Source organism: Hibiscus syriacus, unplaced genomic scaffold (genome assembly GCF_006381635.1).
Source record: "Hibiscus syriacus cultivar Baekdansim isolate YM2019G1 unplaced genomic scaffold, ASM638163v2 tig00111671_pilon, whole genome shotgun sequence".
NCBI lineage: Eukaryota > Viridiplantae > Streptophyta > Magnoliopsida > Malvales > Malvaceae > Hibiscus > Hibiscus syriacus.
In genome coordinates, this window is record NW_024063152.1 from 994087 (window position 1) to 1013018 (window position 18932).

Sequence of the window (18932 nt, forward strand, 5' to 3'; positions counted from 1 at the left end):
GATTTACTGTGAATCTTGTCCTTATGCTGTACTTTCAAAGGCCTCACCATAGTCTCACTAGGCTCATCAGCTCTTTGAGGCCTCGATACTTTATGTGCAGCTTCAATTTTCTCCCTCAAATTCCGCATTTTAAAAGGAGCCGAAGAGGGTCCAAATGATGGCACTTTACCTTCGGAAGTTGCCTAAGAACTAGCCTTGATAATCTTTGCAGACGCCTCCATAATATAAGATGCATCCTTGGTCGGGATGAACGCTGGACTCCTGATAGTAGACAAAAGCTTATGGTGAGTGATTTGAAGACGACCTGTCAAGCTTGTTAGAGATGTTAGTGTAGTCTGTGGGTTGATGTTCGTTCCATAAACTAGGAGTACTTCTTTCGTAATGCGATACTCTAAGAGAGCAAGACCCTGAGTACGGGACAGAAGAAGACTCGGAGACATTTTGTGTCGGCAATGAGTCTAACCCCATAAGCCTAGCAACAACTCCAGGCACTCTAGATCCGTATCCTTCGTCGCTAGTCACCGAAGAAGAAGAATTAAAATCACCGCTTAACCTATTATTCGACGCGGCAGTGTACTCATCCCCCTCCATCTGGTATGCAAATAAACAATATACTCAGGAACTAACATATTACCAAAATAAACAAGTTGAGCTAAAGCTGGAAAGGAAGCAAATTTCCCACCATAAGAGGCGGCGGCTTCACTACATGTTCCTCGGGTTTTACTCTCTTTGATTCTTCTACAGTCAAAATGCAAACAAATAGTGCATTGATTACAAACATGTCCATATAATGAAGAAAAAAAGGAGACATTAAACCAAAAAGAAATACATGCATATTCATATAGATGAAGAACATGAATGTACCCGGTAACTCGGAATTGTTCGAGAAGAGCTTCTTCCTAGATTTACCATTCCAATCAAACAATTGAAGAAATCCTCCCTTGGAAAGTTTCCTTTCAACCTCCATTATCTTATCTACAAAATCAACATTAACTCAGATTTAAACTTCAACAAGCAACTTCAATCATTTATCAAACAAAACAAGCAGGGATTTAAACAGCGGTCCGCTATCAGAGAAACAGCCGTTATATAGAGGTAAAGGTGCTGCCCGAAACCATCATTTCACATGCAACCGATATCGAAACAGAAAACGCAATTTAAATCCCTGAAAACAAGACCCTAAAAGTCAATCTAAAACAAGTATTACCCTTTTGTTTTAAGGCTAAGAAAAAGGAACAAACTTTAAATTCAAAAACCATACCTAATTTTGCTCACATTGCTCATTCAGTTAACAGACAAAGAGAGACCATGGATCAGATTCAAGCAACCAATTGAAATGAGAGAAATCAAGCGTTTTCTGGCATAAAATACATAAACATGTGAATCAGATCTCCCTAAGCCAAATTCCAAAGGAAAAAAAAACATTAATCAATGGAAATGCAGATAGTCCTCCAAAAGTGGAAAATAAAGTCACCTTGAATTCTTCAAAAGTGGCTAAACCCCATGATCCATGTACCAAGCTCCTTCTTTGTCACAATGGGCTTGCATAAAAACAGATAAACCTAACTGGGTATTCATTAAATTGAACAAAAAGCTTCAACTTTCAAACCATTAACACTCATTATAACTGAACTTCAAGCACCATTTGTTTCGTTTCACTGCAACCAGTAATACCACTAATGCACGTAGAAGAAAAACAGAAATGGAGGAGGGTTTAACAGTGGAAGAAATGTCTGGTTTTGAGCATTAAATGTTGAAGCAGTGACATAACATTACACAACCCGACTCTGCCGTTGAAAATTTAAAGACCCAAGGCTTTGCCTTGTGAAATAGATCAATTTAAGAAAGGAAAAGAAAAAAATTTGTTGTCTTGGTCGTGTAACTTTCCTACTTTGTTACCAATGCCATGCCCACATGGGCAGTTCCACCACGGGCTTAGGACCTTCATTATTTGATTGGATTCCACTTGCACCACCGCTCCTGCTATTTTTTTTTTGCCTTATTATATAAATAAATTGAATTTGTACGAATAAAATTATATTTATATTTGTTTGTTTGTTTTTGAATGTGTTCATGTTCAACTTATATCTGTTTTGAACGTGTTAGTGTTTGGTTCATTTAGCATTCGCAAACATGTTTGTTTATATGTTCGTCAAAATTTCGATCAGCATTCATAGACATATTGGTAAAATTACAACATTAGCCCTTAAACTCTTTAAGTTTTATAGTTTAAACTTTAAAGTCCACAATATGTTCACTTTAATCTCTATCTTCTTCAATATTTAAAGTGTAAAAAAAAGTAAAAGAAGAATTGAGTAAACAAGCTTATCAATAAGTCAATAAATAAACTTATAAACGAGTATTCAAACGAGCTTGTTCATGAACATAAACGAGCTTGTTCATGAAGATAAACGAACTAGACTCGTCACTGTTCATGCTCATTGGTTTATTAAATGAACATAAAAAATTTATTTATACTCATTTATTTAACTTAATAAACGAACATAAACAAATACTATATGAACAATTTATCGAACACGATATTCATTTACATCCCTAGAATTAAGCAAAGGGGTTAGCCTATTAGGCACATAATCATGTAATAATATAGGGTTGTTAACATGTCAATTCCAATGTCAAACAATTATACATATATTATTTCTTTTAAATTAAAGAAAATGTTACATTTAATCCATATGAATGTGCCGCACAAGTCACAAAGTTCATTCACTAAAGGATCATTTTATTCATTTTTGTAACTTGTGCCTTCACTTTTATAGTATTATCATTAGTTAGTTCATATAGTTAAAAAACATTAACTAATTAAATTTTTATAAAATTTTAAATTTATTATCAACATAACATCGTTTTACTTTTGTATATTATATACACAAATAATTATATTTATTTGAAAATAAATTGATGTATTTATTTTTAAAATGTGTACAGTTGAATTAAAATCAAATTTTTATGTATGCCATTAAATTAAAATTAAAATTTTATGTGTATAATTACACAAATTTAAATTTATATATCACATAAAAAGATAAAAATACAACAAAAAATTGATTAATTTAAACCATGGAAGCCAAAGTAGCTACCGACCAACCTTTCATTCATTCCTCAACCTCTCTTTTCCGTAACAAAAGGAGCATGCATTGCTATCCTCTCCATCTTTTACCTCAAAATCTAAAATCTTGACAAAAAAAAAACACAAAAGGGAGGCCAAAGAGGGGGGCGGGACGCGTCGATTGATGGAGGAGTCTCGGCCCTCACCGTACCAAATATACGTTGGCGGCGATGGCGGTCGAAGTCTCGAAATCATAGATGGCAACGTGTTGAAATGCACAAACAAGCCACCTTCCTATGGTTCGACTTACCCTCCAACTCCTCCCTTCGATCGTAAATACGTCACTCCCAAGAAGAAGAAGTCGTCTTTATCGATCAAGTGGTGGAATGATCAAAATATGAAAAGAAAGATGAGGCTTACAGGGTACAAGATGTATAGCATCGAAGGGAAGATCAAGAAATCTCTTAAGAAAGCACATAAATGGATCAAGAAGAAGTATCATAGAATTGTGCATGGCCACTAAATATGATAGATATATATATAAATGCTTTTACAAATTTAATAATATCTGTATTATATATGTTTACATTATTTATTGATTAAAGTTTATCTGGTACCAATACCCTCCGTGAAGATTATTTCATATCCTACCTTTGGTATTGATACCTTATAGAAGTATTGATACTACAAATTAGGTCCAAGTGACTCGGTACAGATACTCATTCATTGGTATCGATATCAAATAAATGGTAACAATACCATATGAACATATATTGATACTCTATCCCTTGTAGTTCAACCTTTGTCACTGTATCTGTTGATAAATTGTAGCGGACCGGTAATACTTCCATGTTTTGGATGCCAACAAGTTTTATATGGCAACTCTAGGAATTATCTCTGAAAGGGAACATCTTCCTGTCCCATTTGAAGTCGAGAGTATAGATCCAAGTCCATTCCCTGATACAATTGTCGTCGTCGGAGATATCGAAAATCCATAGATAACCCTCTGGTCCACGCAAATCGAAGCATGTTAGCCGACCCTCCATCTCAAACAGCTTCATCTTCTGGTGCAAATTTCTTCCTAGGCACGGGTAACTTGGATGACACATTGTATGGAACTTTTCACTGTCTGTAGAACCTCAGAATGGACTTTTCGCATTCGGAGACATGGATTTTGGTGTCGGGTTTACATGTATCGGAAATCATCCAGTAAATCTTGTTATCGAGTATCACCGACGATTGATCTCGTACTGGATGAGGAAGATAGCTGAGGGTTCTCCTCCATTCGGTTGAGCCTAGGGTGAGTATGGTGTATTCAAAGGGGTTGTTTGTTCTATGTTCTATCCGATTACAATAGAGTAGCTTGTACTCTTGCATTGGGGAGTGATAAAAGAATCCACAAAATCCATCTCTGCCATCTAAATGCTTCAAAGTCATTAATTCTCCGGTGATCGGATTGCCGGCATAAAATTCATACGAGAGACTAGCACAAGATTTGAACAAAACCAACCCATTGCAGGAAGCCACCGGAAGAACAGACTGACCCTGCATTTGATGTTTCCATCGTTCAACTAAAGATCCATTGATAAAAGCTCTTTTAATCGAATGTGATCCCTTGGCATCATCGTAAAGAGGAACAAAGAAATCGAGTTTTTTGCTTTCTTCTCATGAGGCGGATCACGTTCTAGTAGGTAGAAGATAAAGGAAGCGGAAGGAGGTCCTTGTCGGAGATGCGTTTGAGCAAAGCAAGGGGAAGAGATTAGAGCATTCCATTGCTTGCATACTAGCCGACACCGTCACCAGGTGCTCGGCAGGGACCCGACTTAGTATTTTAACAACCAAACCATCAACAAGATAATCAAAACCTCTGAAATTACCATCACCATCACCATTACCATTACCATTACCAACCCTAGGGTCATTGTCTCATCACACTGCAATCATAATTTAACAATAGTTATGTAACGGTAAGTAACATTTGCAATCGCGACACGGCAATCACAATTTAGTATTGTGTGTGATATAGGTTATTACACTTTAGGACCTTCTTCCCCAAAGAAAAATATTCTACATGATTTCTGTTGCGTTGTTTTCCTAAAAAGATGAAACTTACCTGAGGAATCGATGACGATGCACCACAAAACAAGAGCCTTGAGGCGACGGTGAGAGAAAGTGAGCCATACAGGAATTTTAGGCTAGACATGGTGACTTGTGAGAGGAGGTTAAAGAGTTTTTAAAAATGGGTAAAGTACACAAATACTACCCTACTACAAGATATTGTTTTATTGAGTCTCATGACTATTAAAAGTTATAAAATAGTATACTGACTATAGATTGTTGCTTTTTAGAGTTCATCGACTATTAAGAATTACAAAATATTTATTTAAGTATTCATATGTTCCAAACTTGTCATTTTCTGTTAAAAAATTGACAGTCGTCTAAGTTGAACGTTAACAATGCTAACTGAGATACGATAAAATTTGATCTCAAAACCGTTTCAGCTGTATAATCGTTTGAGATTTTGTAATCAAATTTTATCATACTTCAGTTAACAAGTTAACATTCAGTTTAGATTGATGTCCATATTAGCTATGTAAGGTTTTCATATTAGTACAAAGTGAACGATTTTAATGGTTAGGAGATTGTTGTTATCTTTTGAGATCTTGAAGAGCACGAGCGATGGATGAACATGTAATCAAGGGTGGACGTGCACACCTTAAAATCCGAATTTTCTTCAGTTAATTACTTATTTTATTGATGGTGCTCACCCCATTTAAAAATTCTATGATATTAACATATGTGTACTCATTCTAAAAAATATTTTTAGATCCGCCACTGATTATCTTGTATACTGCTTCCTCAAATTCATCCAAAAACACCACTACATCAGACAACATCGATCATCCATCCTCACCATACAAAGCATGAATCAAAAGACAAAATCATAATGTCAATCTCAAATGCACAAATTCTAACGCAATACAAAAGCTTTGTATTAATAATTTGAACGAGGTAATATACGAAATTCTTCAATGTTTATGAAGAACATCATAATAGAATTCTTCCCTGTTCAAGTTCAGCATTTATTTGAAAATAGAAATATAAACCAGTCAAAGTAATGTGAATCTGAAATAAGGACTTAATCAATTACTAATAAAGTTGTCGGATGAAGGACTTAATCAAATCAGTATCAAATTGTGGAGGACTAAACCCGGATTTTTCCCATTCTATTTCTAAAAGAATGCGCATGGGTTGTAAATAGGGATGTAAATGAGACGAGACAGATCGTGAGCTACTCGAGATAGACTCGGTCAAAGTTTGATCAACACTCGAATTGAATGAACTCGACTCGAGCTCGAACTCGACTCGAATTATTAACGAGCTAAAACGAGCTACTTAATACTCGACTCGAAAAGCTCGCGAACTACTCGAAAAAAATGTTATATTATAATTTTAGATTTTTTAAAATTACATTATTAAAAATATATTAACAATACATTATTGATAATTATAATTTTTAAAAAATATATTTTTAAATGTAAAATAATATTTTTGTAAGTTTAAATTCGAGTTTGAGTTCGAGCTTGAATTAAGCTCAAAATCGAGCTCTTGAAATTTTTTTGAGTTTGAGCCTTTTCGAGTTCGAGTCGAGTTTCAATATTATATTTCGAGTTCGATCTGAGCTTAAGAATTTTTAGCTTGTGAATGTTCGAGTCGAGTCGAGCCTAATTTTAAACTTTTCGAGTTCGAGTCGAGATCAGCAATACTCAAACTCGACTCGGCTCGTTTACAATCCTAGTTGTAAATGCAGAATCACGTGGAACAGACACTTTCCTTGATAAATGAAACGAAATTAAATAAATAAATGAGTAATCGCCCTTTTATTATACCAGACCTAAATTCCACTTTTTAACGTTGGTCAAAATACTGTCATTAGTCCTTATATTTTCTATAAATTTTGAATTTAGTTTCCCAATCTAATTTAATCAATTTTAGTCTATGTACATTTTGAATTTTAAAATTTTAGATTTTAGTCCTAACTCAAATATAAAACTAACAATATGATAAATTACGGAAATTTCAAATGGTCAAATTAGAAAATAATAACTAAAATCTATAACTTATGTATATTATGATTAATAATAAAATTTGACTCAATAAATTTAAAATATAATGATAAAATTATCTCCTAATGTATGCATAAAATTATCTCCTAATGTATGCACAAATGGTCATTTTACCCCCTATAATATGTTTTAGAGTATTTTAGTTCCGACGTTTCAATTTTTTATTAAAACAAACGTTGTTTGATGGAAACCGTTAGTTGACTAATGATCAACTCATATTATAGACATTATATTTTTATATATATTAAATTATTGACATGACATGTATCACGTCACTTAAAATTTTGTATTACGATTAATAATAAAATTTGATTTAATAACTTTAATAATTACTATTTAGAGCAAGATTGAAAATGATACAATTTGAGGTATAATGAAATGCAAATCAAGCTTCACAACATTATATTTTATTCGAATACATGTGCATATTTTAGCATTTCTAGGATCCATCTCTCCCGAGCACTTCTTCATTGTTTTCTTAAGAATCCAATTTCAAGGCTCTTGCTCCCAAGTGTCACCTTTCAACATCTTAGTTCCCACTTCCCACCAGGTCGAAAACAAGATCGACACATGAGCTCCGTCGCTAGAGCAAAGCCGGTGGCCGTTTGCCACATAGTGGCCATACCGTACCCTGGTCGAGGCCACATCAACCCCTTAATGAACCTTTGCAAGGTACTAGTTTCAAAATCCGACAACATTCTCATCACCTTTGTGGTGACCGAGGAGTGGGTTAGCTTCATAGGCTCCGACGAGAAACGTGGTAACATCCGGTTACGCTGTATACCGAACATCGTGCCATCGGAGCAAGTCCGAGCTTCTGACATGGTTTGATTCTTGGAAGCTGTTTGGACAAAGATGGAGGTTCCATTTGAGCAGCTCCTGGATGAACTTGAGCTTCCGCCGGCGCTCATTATAGCCGACACGCATCTTTTTTGGGCGGTATCTGTTGGAAACAGGAGGAACATTCCTGTGGCGTCATTTTGGCCCATGTCAACCGCAATGTTCTCGGTATTTCACCATTTTCATCTTTTCCGGGAAAACGGCCACTTTCCGGTGGATTTTCTAGGTAAAATGCACCACCATTCTTGTTTGTATACCTTTTTTTTTTACATTCATTCTGTTTTCAATCTACTGTTCTAATTACTGCAGGCAACGAGAATGAGCAAGTTGACTACATTTATGGGGTTTCTCCGACACGTTTGTTGGACCTTCCTGGTTTTAATGGAGGGATCTATCCGCTTATATTGAAGCAAATATTGGGGTGTATTTCGTCGGTGCATAAGGCAGATTATCTGTTGTTTCCTTCGATCTACGAGCTCGAATCTCGAACCATCGACACCTTAAAGGCAGAGTTGTCCCTCTCCATCTACGCAGTCGGCCCTTGCATACCTTACATGAACTCGAACCATGGCGACAAAGCCTACTGCTTACAATGGCTTGACACACAACCTAGTAACTCTGTCCTGTACGTATCGATGGGTAGTTTTCTTTCGGTTTCGAGTGCTCAGATGGAGGAAATAACAGCCGGTTTGCGGGGTAGCGGCGTTCGGTTCTTGTTGGTGGCTCGCGAGGAAATAAAAGACTGCGGCGATAAGGGATTGGTGGTGCCTTGGTGTGACCAACTGAAGGTGTTATGCCATCCTTCCATTGGGGGGTTTTGGAGTCACTGCGGGTGGAATTCGGTTAGAGAAGGCATATTTGCTGGCACTCCTTTTCTTACTTTTCCTCTGTTTGCCGATCAAAACCTCAACAGTAAGCTGATCGTGGAGGACTGGAAGATCGGCTGGCGGATGAAGCAACATGGTTCGATGACGACAAGAGACCATATTTCCGTTCTAGTTAAAAGGTTGATGGATACAAAGAGCGATAATGAGGTCGAACAAATGAGGCGAAGAGCTAGAGAGCTTCGAGAAATATGTCTCAAATCCACTGGGAGGCATGGATCATCTGAAACAAATATCAACTCCTTCCTTCACAGCATTTTACAACAAATTCCAATTGTATTCTAGTTTCTTGGCACATCATCAGCAAGACAGAAACTAAGATATAACGTTTGTTTATTAATCTAAATAAATATGAACAATTTTTTTATATTTATTTAATAAACGAACGGATACGAATAGAGATGTGTTTAATTTGTTTATGTTCACGAACAAGCTCGTTTATAAGCTACTAATCCTAGCTTCAGCTCTTCCTCCAAGCCTAAAAGGCAAAGTTGGATTCGATTGTCGGTTGAATCAATTAAGATCAACGTCGACGGGACCTTTGTTGTAGCTACAGGAGAACACTATCGAAGACCACAAAACCCATGCATGGACCATTTGTCCCAACGAACACCCGTTAGACTTAAAACATATATAATTATATTAATATTAAAATTTTCAACAGAGAAGAGCAGGGAAAGTAAAGTGGAATCAAACATGAGATTGAACTTGAAATGTCAAAAGCTATTGGATAAATCTTTAGTCTCATCATAAAATCCATCCCCCTCTTTCATTAACCATACTAGAACGCATTACTCACTTTTCGCTTGCCTTGTCTTCTCTGCTTGTACGCAGTATGCAAATCCTCCTCTAAAGAAAAACTCCCAACACTACAATTCTTTTTCTAACTAATGGAAAACTTAACTTGTTAACCAATTTGTCAGCAAAATATTGAAGTGCTCTTGCCTTATAGTTCATCCTGCGCATAAAAAGACGAAGATCGATCAATATACGTATTGTACACAAAACACTAACGATAATATTTTATCACCAAAATAGGCAAATAACATACATGTTCTACTGCATCTTCCTCAGCACTGTCTTTGCTGGAGTCCGACTTGGTATCGGAATCAGACTCGCTTCCTTCAGCATCACCGGTATCATCATCCTCGTCCTCAGCCTGAAAGGTTAGTTAACACCGTGAAAACCAGAACAATATGGCAAACAATGAAATCATTTATATTCTTAGAAGGAATGTTGAATGCTTACATCAGAATCAACAGGGTCGTCCTTTGATTCCTGAACATCACGTTTGATTAGTTAGACAGAAAATTCAATAACTAACAAATAAGACAACTTCTTAGCAAAAAGCAATACCTCTTCCTCTCTTTTTTTCTCTTCCTCCTCAAATGCTGCCTTCTCAGCCTGCAAAAGGCAATAACATAACCGCATATGACAAAATCCAACTATGATATATATATTCACTCAAAATATAGAGATGCACATACATCCTTCTGCTTGCCCCATGTTTCTTCAGCTAGTTTCTTGGCATACTCGACATCATCAGCAACTAAGATGTTATCAAACAGTGTTCCGGATTTCACCTGACAAAGCACAAACATTTATCTTGTTATAGTTCTAAAATAGCATGGAATAATAACATCAGTGGAATAGAAAAAAAGGGCGAAGGAATACCTGCCACAACTCGACACCAACATACTTCAAGTTGGGGAAAACATAGAGATCGGGATCATCCTTGAAATCTATGGACATAGGAAAACATGGTAATAAGTAACCTAAAATATTGTTGTTTAGAATAAAAAGAAAAGGGCATGAGAGGAAAGGAATAGCAATAAACCGGGGTTGTCAATCATCGGTGCCTTCCACTTTCCCTTGTAGTTAGGGTTCTTGATTTTCTGCAGATAGAGGAAACTTTTACACAATACTGATTCAAAAATAATACTAAAAAGCCGCTTGTAGATCAGGATTTCACAAACCTTGGGCTTCCACGGGCCCTTGTATTCTGGATTGGGAATGGTTGGAGCTGTCCATTCACCATCTTCTTCATCATCCCAATCTTCAGGCTGACACAAATGATTTTAACATTAATCTTCATCATAAAGGCATAGAACTTCATAACAAAAGCATCCCAAAGAATTAAATGACTACCTTCTTAGCATCAGGGTCTGTGATCTCTTTGGGAATGTCATCATATCCCTATAGTAATCAAAACACCAGAGATTAGCTTGGCTTTACATTTTCATGAAGTTTATATAAAGTAGCATAAGAGAATGGAGGAAAAAAGATTATTACCTCCGGCTTCTTATCTTCGGGATCAGAGATGTATTCTTTGTCATCCCAATCTTCAGGCTGTCCATGATGCAAAATACTAAAAATTATATGAGAACAAAATAAACCAAAAAGACATCGACTGAGAATAGATTTGACCGATTACCTTCTTGGCCTCAGGATCCTTGATTTTCTTTGGCGGAAGAAGATCCCAATCGGTGTATAAGCTACCAGTTTGTTTCTCAACATTATCAATAAGGATGCTGTAGGTAGCATCAGGACGGAGAATGAATGTATAAACATGAGTGAGTTGGTCAGTCTCACAAGGAACTTCCTTTTTGATCAAGTGGTTTGTCCCATTGTAGGTAAGAATAGCATGTACTTTCTTGGTGCTATAGCCGCAGATATCAGGTCCAAACATGATGCTGCAACCAACCAAAATAACAAAAAATCAGTATATCAATAACAGCAATATCTTTTAGAGATACGAGTAGATTCGATCACAAGGGATGCAACAACCTGTATGGGGTTTCACCACCAAATTTCTTCTGGTCAATGTCACCGCTGATCAACTTCATGTAGCCACCACCACAATCAAGCTTCTGCTCATGCTTGACAGAAAATTGGAACGCTAGAGTCTTGTCCTTGTTGTTCACTTCTGGAAACTCAGCTGAAATAGCATAGAACCTGTAATCTTCACTAGTTTGAATGCCTGTACAAAATAAAAAGCAATTAGTAATTACCTTGAAACAAGGGGTAAAAAGATAGCTTTACCAGTAAATTTCCAGAAGGTTACCTTTGTCATTAGGATCTCCATTCCATTTTCCAGAAGTGTAATTCCACTCCCCGGCCATGTTCTCATCTCTTTTCCAGTCAGATTTTACCCACCGAGTTTCCCATCCATCTTTAGTTTCACAAACCGGGAATGAAAAAGCAGCAAAATTAGCCAAAAATAAATGAAAAATGTACTATTTAAAAACAGTGAAATGTGAAAAGGTAAAATCAAAACAAGTAGCATCCTTTTCATGAGTTCTCTTTAAAATTTCAAAATGGATAGAGAATCATAGGAATCTAACTAGGAATAGTAAATTAAATCGTAGCTACTGTTTCTGCTTGATTCCTTAATTTTAAAATTATTTCTATCTAGGAATAAACAAACACACTCTAAATTATTAATAAACAGTACACAGTAAAAATAAACGCCAAATGCTAATATAATTACATTTTAATTTCCTCTGAAGTTAAAATCAATCGAACGCTAGAGACTCTAGCATTCACAAATCACAGGCATTTATTATCAAAACCACATTACTAAAACTAACTACATTTTACAAACAAATCTAAAATCAAATACGCAGATACAATCGAACAAATTGAATTTTCAAACCTAATTAAGCATTTGAGTAGTGAGCGAATCAAAAAACAACCGGATCGCCTAATTAACACATAAATATCACAGATCCGTTCAAATTAGACCAAAATGAAAAATCATAAATCTCTACAAAACAGATTCCAATGACGAAAGCAAGCCGATCTAAAGGTTCACATACAACGGACAGATTTAGTAAGAGAAAGCGGAGAAACGATGAGTCGAAAATGATTTACCATCAAAGCGTTCTTCGAAGAATACTTTAGCAGAGGCAATAGCGAGGAGAGATACAAAGATCGCAGAAACCAGAAGAGGGTTTCGTTTGTGAATAGCCATAGTGAAGCTGCAGAGTGAGGGAGGCAGAATGACGGGCTTCCCCTTATATAGTAGTCGTTGAGCCCACTGGTGCGGTACGGACTACGGTCCAGTGAGAAAATGACGTGGATTATACCAGCCAATGGATAAATCACACGTCATTTATAGATTGACGTGGCTAGGAACTATTGGGAAGGATTTTGACGTGACACGTAGGAGGAGTTTTAAGGGGTTTACATTCAGGGGGTGTTTGGATTGGGGAATGTGGGATTCCCATGGGAATGGAATCCACATTCCCCCGTTTGGTTAGCCTGGGAATCCTATTCCCGGTAATGTAAGATTACCAATAGTGGATTTTTTGGGGTATATTACCGGGAATGTCATTACCTCCCTTTTCTTAGGTATTGTTGGATTACCGGCGTTTTGGACTAAAATGCCCTTAAATTTTTATTTTTTTTCAAAAATATATTTATTCTGTCATCGAATAATAAAAATTTTACGAATGTTAAATTACAAATTTATCCTTAAATTATTTTAGATTTACAAAAAAAAATCTATAATTAAAATTTTATATAAAGTTCAAGGGTTTAAATAAAATTTTACCCTTTCATTAAACTTTTTTTTATTTTTAATTTTGTAAAAAATATATAAATATTATGAATTTAATTTTTTTAAAGAAAATATATAAATATTTTCCAACTTGTAATATTACACAAATATATAATTAGGACAATTTGGTCAAATATACATTCCAATAATCTTTTATTCCTTTAACCAAACACGGTAATCTTACATTCCTGCTAAGCCAACCAAACACAAAATACAACATTCCCAGTAATGCTATTCCTTGGTAATCTTACATTCCCACTGGTAATCTTATATTCCGTGAACCAAACGCACCCTCAGGAGTTTCAGTTATCGGGACTGTGTTAAACGTGGCAATTATTTAGTGGTAGATGTCAGGGGGTCCACCTACGAGTTAATGGTGGGATATTTTACCTAAATATCATCTAAAAAAAATAATGCCGACGGTAATATTTCTTTTTAGATTATTTTTTAGATTGAAACTCTTTTTTTTATTATGTAAGATAAAAATATGTTATATAGAAATATTTTTTTGTAAAAAATCTTTTTTATTTATGTGACAAACATTGATTAATTTTTAAAAAAAGTTTGACTGAAATGAAAGAAAATAAGATGTTTTTTTATTACTGTGACATACATAGGTCAATACTTATAAAAATTGGATTAAAAAAAGAAAAGAAAAATAAAAAAAATACAAATCTTATTAAAAAAATAATAAATGTAGGATATAAGGATGGACCTAGAGAGGGGCGGGTGAGGGCGATCTCCCTCTCTAGAAGTTTTAAATTCCTATGTATTTTAAATATTTTTTTTGTATTTTCTATTAAAAATATATTTTCATCCCCTAAAATTTTATAAATTCTACTCTACTTAAAATTTTATAAATTCGCCTGTATTTACTCAAACACGAACCTAACAATGGCAGCTACGCATGTATATTAGCCTTATCTTTAGTTATATTCCAAAAATGTATGTTTAAAGGACTACATTCAACACTTAAAATCCTAGGGATGGGCATGAGATCTGAACCCGACCCGTCCCGATTGGGTCGGATCTTAAAAAAAATTAGATTCGGGTCGGGTCGGGTTTTTTTAAATGTGATGTTCGGGTTTGGTCGTGGTCGGGTTTATGGTGAAAAAACCCGACTTGATCCAAAAAATATATAATTTTACCTTATATATTTAGGAATAATTACAATAATACCCCTATATATATTATTTTTTTCAATTAAGTTATGTTTTTATTGAATAAAAATAATTTTTTTTATTATTTTGGGTCGGGTCGAATCAGGTCGAATTTATAAGTTATATATCGGGTTGGATTCGAATCAGATGAAATCTTGTTTTGATCGAATCGGATATCGAGTAGAAGATTCCTTACTCTCGAATCGGGTTGAATAGATCAAAAACCATACATATGCCCATCCCTATAAAATCCCTCCTATCTAAACTCTGTACTTTAAAACTCTTCTATTTAAACGATATGAAACTAGAAAAATTCATGAAAATTTAAAGTTTCACATTGTTAAAATAAAATGATTTTTAAATATTTTAACTATAAATATGTTTATATTAATAAAGCTTTAATATAATTATATTTTAATTATAATATATCATTAAAGAAAAATCATAGAGATAAATCCACCAAATAAGATAATTTTGGTAGGCCATTGACTCGAGATTCAATAATCTACAAAGCGGGCTAAAGCCGGCACCTTTTTTCCTTTTTAAATTTGTACTTTTATGCTTGGATTGTAAGCCACTCAAAATTCATTGCATAACGTGACATGGATAAATTATTATCATTTTGGGTAAACTATATAATTAATGACTGAACTTCTTTTTCATTCTTATTTTGGTCATTGTAGTTTAAAATTTTTAATTTAATGACTAAACTTTATACATTAAATTTTCTGTCACCAGGTTGTTTTCTCCAGCCACGTCGTTAATTATTAAATTAAAAACTTTTAAAATATAGTAATCAAAATAAGAGTGGAAAAAAGTTTAGTTATTAATTATGTAATTTACTTAACATTATGTGCCCAACTATTGCTGATAAATAAAAACAAAAGATTTCTTTGAAGCATAATATTAAAATTAGTCTCGATATTTATTAAAACGATGATTTTAGTTTTTATTATATACATTTTTAAGTATTTTGGATATAATATTTCATTTTAAGATAAAAGGATCCTTTCGTGGATGAAAATTATTAATTAACGATATATTAACACTCCAAAATAATGACATTTTTAGCCGAAAATAAAATGTCGGATGTCGAAATGCTCTAAAAAAAAGAATACGGGTCAAGGTAATTATTCAAGTTTATAGTGGATATATATTCACTTTAAAATTTGAATTTTCTTCGATTAGATACTTATATTATTAATTGTGTTCGAGGAAGTTTATTTACTGCTTACCATTTATACCACAAGTTTGATCTCTTTGAGGACTTGTATCCCGGTTTATCCAAAACTCATGTGAATTAGATGTATTTTGAAGATTATTAATTTTATCATAAGCGAAATTAGTAACAAATTAATTACGAGTCCTTAGAGTAATTTTAGATAATATTTGACGGATAAAAATAATATTTCAATTAAATTGTTAATGAAATTAATTAAATGTATTTATAAAATATATTAATTATGATTTTAAAGTTCAACTTTGAATACTAAAGAAATATTGAAAATTATCATAAAGGTTTACAAGTGTAACCGTAAACTAAACATATAATTAGGATATTTTCATATAATCATTGACATAAAAAATAGCCACCTAGATCACACAAGGATCAAACAAGAAAAAGATTAAATAACCTAACCAAAAAGCTCGAATAAAAAATAGACATGAACAAATCTGACCGCATCAGTAAATAAACCACAAAAGGGGATGAAGCTACTTAAAAGATCACTGACAAATCTAAAATTAAAGTCGAGCGACGTGAGAAAATATCCACAAACGCAAATCTCATATCCAAATCAATCCAATGATCCAATGTATGGAAAATCATCATGATAACAAATAAGTATCATCTTGATCAGTCGTGACAATATCAAACTCAACCCTGTGGAAAACGATAAATGAAAACAATGGTCAAACGACCGAAAACATACTAAAAGGTAAAGAAAAATATGTTACAAAAGCATAGTAAAATGTGTCCTAAAAACATAATTATTAAAAAAACAAAACAAAGGAAAAACAAAGATATAATGTTAAAAAAAGGATGAAAATTATTAGCGGCGGCAAACAACACTAAGGTTGGTGTCGCCGCCTACAATCAAAGAAGAAAATGGAGCAAGCAACTAAAAATTTTAGGGTTGAGAGAAAAAAATTCATTAATGGAGTTGAGATGTCAATGAGCTGTTGAATTATATATATAACATGGTTGGTTTAGAGATGGACTTAAGTGGGGTAGATAGGGACGGTTGTTCCCTGTAAAATTCAAATTTGTATATAGTTTAGATATTTTTTTATTGTTTATTAAAAATTTATTTCGTTTCCCTAAAATTTTATAAACTTATATTTCTTAAAAAAAAATTACAAGTTCGTCATCCCTAACATAAAATTCTATGTTGATTCACAGTTGGGGTTCACTTCAACCCTACATGCAGGGTATATTCACCCATATATCTACAAAACAGAGAAACATGGGATCAATGGAAAGTCTATCATGCTTCCAAGATTTGGAACATTATGAATAAACAATTATTTTGTACTTAATTTGACAATATATTTTTTAAATTCCTACGTCAACATCAAAACTTAACATTCCGAAGCTCCGGCCGGCCATTGCCCGATATGAACAAAGTAGGGATGACAAATCAAAACGAAGATGATTTTCTTTTTAAGAACTGAATTTTCTTTCACATGAATGCCATAAGTTTTTGCTTCCTCATTTCTCCCATGGCGATCATGCTCCGCTCCTTGTTGCTTTTTCTTTTGATCTCTCTTATTGTTTCTTTCGGTTTTGCTGAGACCCGTTTTACGGAGATCCGATCCGATTCCCGCCCCATTATCCCACTTGACGAGTTCAGGTTCACTGACTCCGGCGTCCTCGTGCTCAGCGTCTCGCAGGTCACTCTATCGAACAAGAATCCGGACCTCGACTTGGCCAAAGTCGGGTTCTTCCTCTCCACGCGTGACGCGTGGATACACGTGCTTCAACAACTCGCCGACGATGATATCTCGTGCGTTCTAGAATCCGGTCTCGTGAAGCTCATCTATGACTTCAAGTCTCTCAAATGGGAATCGAATATGTACACCGATTTTCGAATAAACAATGCCGATCGATACACGCTCGTCTTTGCAAATTGTCTTAATCAAGTCAGTGTATCAATGACCGTCCGATCGACAATGTTAAATCTCGAGGGAAAGAACAACAGTCCGGATTATCTCTCCGCCGACGAAACAATGCTCCCGAGCGTTTATTTCCTTTCGTCCCTCGTTTACTTCACCCTCGCCGGGATTTGGATTCACATCATTTGCAGAAGACGATTCACTGTTTCTCGAATCCATTTCTTCATGCTGGCCATGGTTATTTTAAAAGCCCTCAATCTCATTTCCCAAGCAGAGAATAAATCTCACATCAAACGAACAGGAATCGTCGATGATTGTTGGAATATTCCGTTTCAAATTATCAGTTTCCTGAAAGGGATCATGTTTTTCACCTTGCTCGTTTCGATCGGCACCGGTTGGTCGCTCCTAAAACCTTACTTGCAACACAAGGTAAACAGGGTTTTAATGATTGTGATTCCACTCCAGGTTGTTGCCAATATCGCCCAAGTTTTTTCCGATAAGGCTCCTCCTTTCAGCCCATATAAGGTCACATGGAACACGACGATCCTGTTCGTCGATATTGTTTCCTATTGCACCGTGTTTTTACATATTGTCCGGTGGATCAAGAACCTCCGCGAGGTGGCTCAGACGGATGAGAAAGCCGCAACTTACTTGATGAAGTTGACACAGTTAAGGCAGTATTACATCGTGGTCATCTGTTATGTTTACTTAACTTATGTAGCCGTCGTTGCTCTGTCCACAATTACTTCGTTCGAGTATCCATGGACTGATGCGGTGCTCGGGGAGTTGGCCACGGTCGCATTCTATGTGTTTACCGCTTATAAATTCATGCCGGAGGTGAATAACTCGTATTTCGCGATCGATGACGAAGAAAATGATGTTGGTGCAGACCTGTTGAAGGTTGAAGATAATGAGGAAACAAATGGGGAATGAATGCAAAAATGGATAACAAATCAAACTTGTGATATTGAGGCGAAACCCAGATACTTAAACATATCGTTGTTAAGAAAAATCTAAGATAAAGTAATATAATTAACTTCATATTAGGACTAGGATGGGCATGGACCAGAATCCAACGGGTTCCGACCGACTTGACCCGACCCGATCGGGTCGGGTTTTTTTTTATAAAAAAATCGGATTCGGGTCGGGTTCGGGTTTAGGGTGAAAAATACCCGA

At 35.1% G+C, this 18932-nt stretch overlaps 3 protein-coding genes and 1 pseudogene across 3 annotated transcripts; 2 read left to right on the plus strand and 2 right to left on the minus strand.

Annotated features, from left to right (window-relative positions):
* Positions 1-264: 264 nt before the first annotated feature.
* On the minus strand, positions 265-1397 carry LOC120167263. The gene is made up of 4 exons (XM_039176333.1): positions 1262-1397; positions 865-975; positions 683-738; positions 265-591 (listed from the first exon to the last, which is right to left on the minus strand). Exons 2-4 carry the CDS (start codon positions 965-967, stop codon positions 280-282), a joined length of 471 nt encoding a protein of 156 aa, XP_039032264.1. The 5' UTR covers positions 968-975; positions 1262-1397; the 3' UTR covers positions 265-279.
* A 6370-nt stretch (positions 1398-7767) lies between these two features.
* LOC120167320 lies at positions 7768-9206 on the plus strand (annotated as a pseudogene).
* A 599-nt stretch (positions 9207-9805) lies between these two features.
* LOC120167213 (calreticulin) lies at positions 9806-12907 on the minus strand. Its single transcript, XM_039176295.1, has 14 exons — positions 12795-12907; positions 11986-12093; positions 11709-11901; positions 11356-11614; positions 11214-11270; positions 11070-11117; positions 10898-10984; positions 10759-10816; positions 10596-10663; positions 10409-10504; positions 10278-10325; positions 10170-10199; positions 9973-10080; positions 9806-9879 (listed from the first exon to the last, which is right to left on the minus strand). Exons 1-14 carry the CDS (start codon positions 12892-12894, stop codon positions 9868-9870), a joined length of 1272 nt encoding a protein of 423 aa, XP_039032226.1. The 5' UTR covers positions 12895-12907; the 3' UTR covers positions 9806-9867.
* A 4432-nt stretch (positions 12908-17339) lies between these two features.
* On the plus strand, positions 17340-18720 carry LOC120167218 (protein CANDIDATE G-PROTEIN COUPLED RECEPTOR 7-like). Its single transcript, XM_039176298.1, has one exon. The coding sequence runs from the start codon at positions 17364-17366 to the stop codon at positions 18687-18689; it is 1326 nt and encodes a 441-aa protein (XP_039032229.1). The 5' UTR covers positions 17340-17363; the 3' UTR covers positions 18690-18720.
* Positions 18721-18932: the final 212 nt, after the last annotated feature.

Excerpts from the sequence above, each read along its gene's own strand:
- LOC120167263 (XM_039176333.1), bottom strand. The coding sequence starts at position 967 with ATGGAGGTTGAAAGGAAACTTTCCAAGGGAGGATTTCTTCAATTGTTT. Across the intron at positions 739-864 it reads GAACAATTCCGAGTTACCGG|AAGAATCAAAGAGAGTAAAA; the intron begins GTACATTCATGT and ends TTTTGACTGTAG. Across the intron at positions 592-682 it reads TGAAGCCGCCGCCTCTTATG|ATGGAGGGGGATGAGTACAC; the intron begins GTGGGAAATTTG and ends TTTGCATACCAG.
- LOC120167218 (XM_039176298.1), top strand. The coding sequence starts at position 17,364 with ATGGCGATCATGCTCCGCTCCTTGTTGCTTTTTCTTTTGATCTCTCTT.
- LOC120167213 (XM_039176295.1), bottom strand. The coding sequence starts at position 12,894 with ATGGCTATTCACAAACGAAACCCTCTTCTGGTTTCTGCGATCTTTGTA. Across the intron at positions 11,271-11,355 it reads AGGATCCTGAGGCCAAGAAG|CCTGAAGATTGGGATGACAA; the intron begins GTAATCGGTCAA and ends CATCATGGACAG. Across the intron at positions 10,081-10,169 it reads ACGACCCTGTTGATTCTGAT|GCTGAGGACGAGGATGATGA; the intron begins GTAAGCATTCAA and ends CTAACCTTTCAG.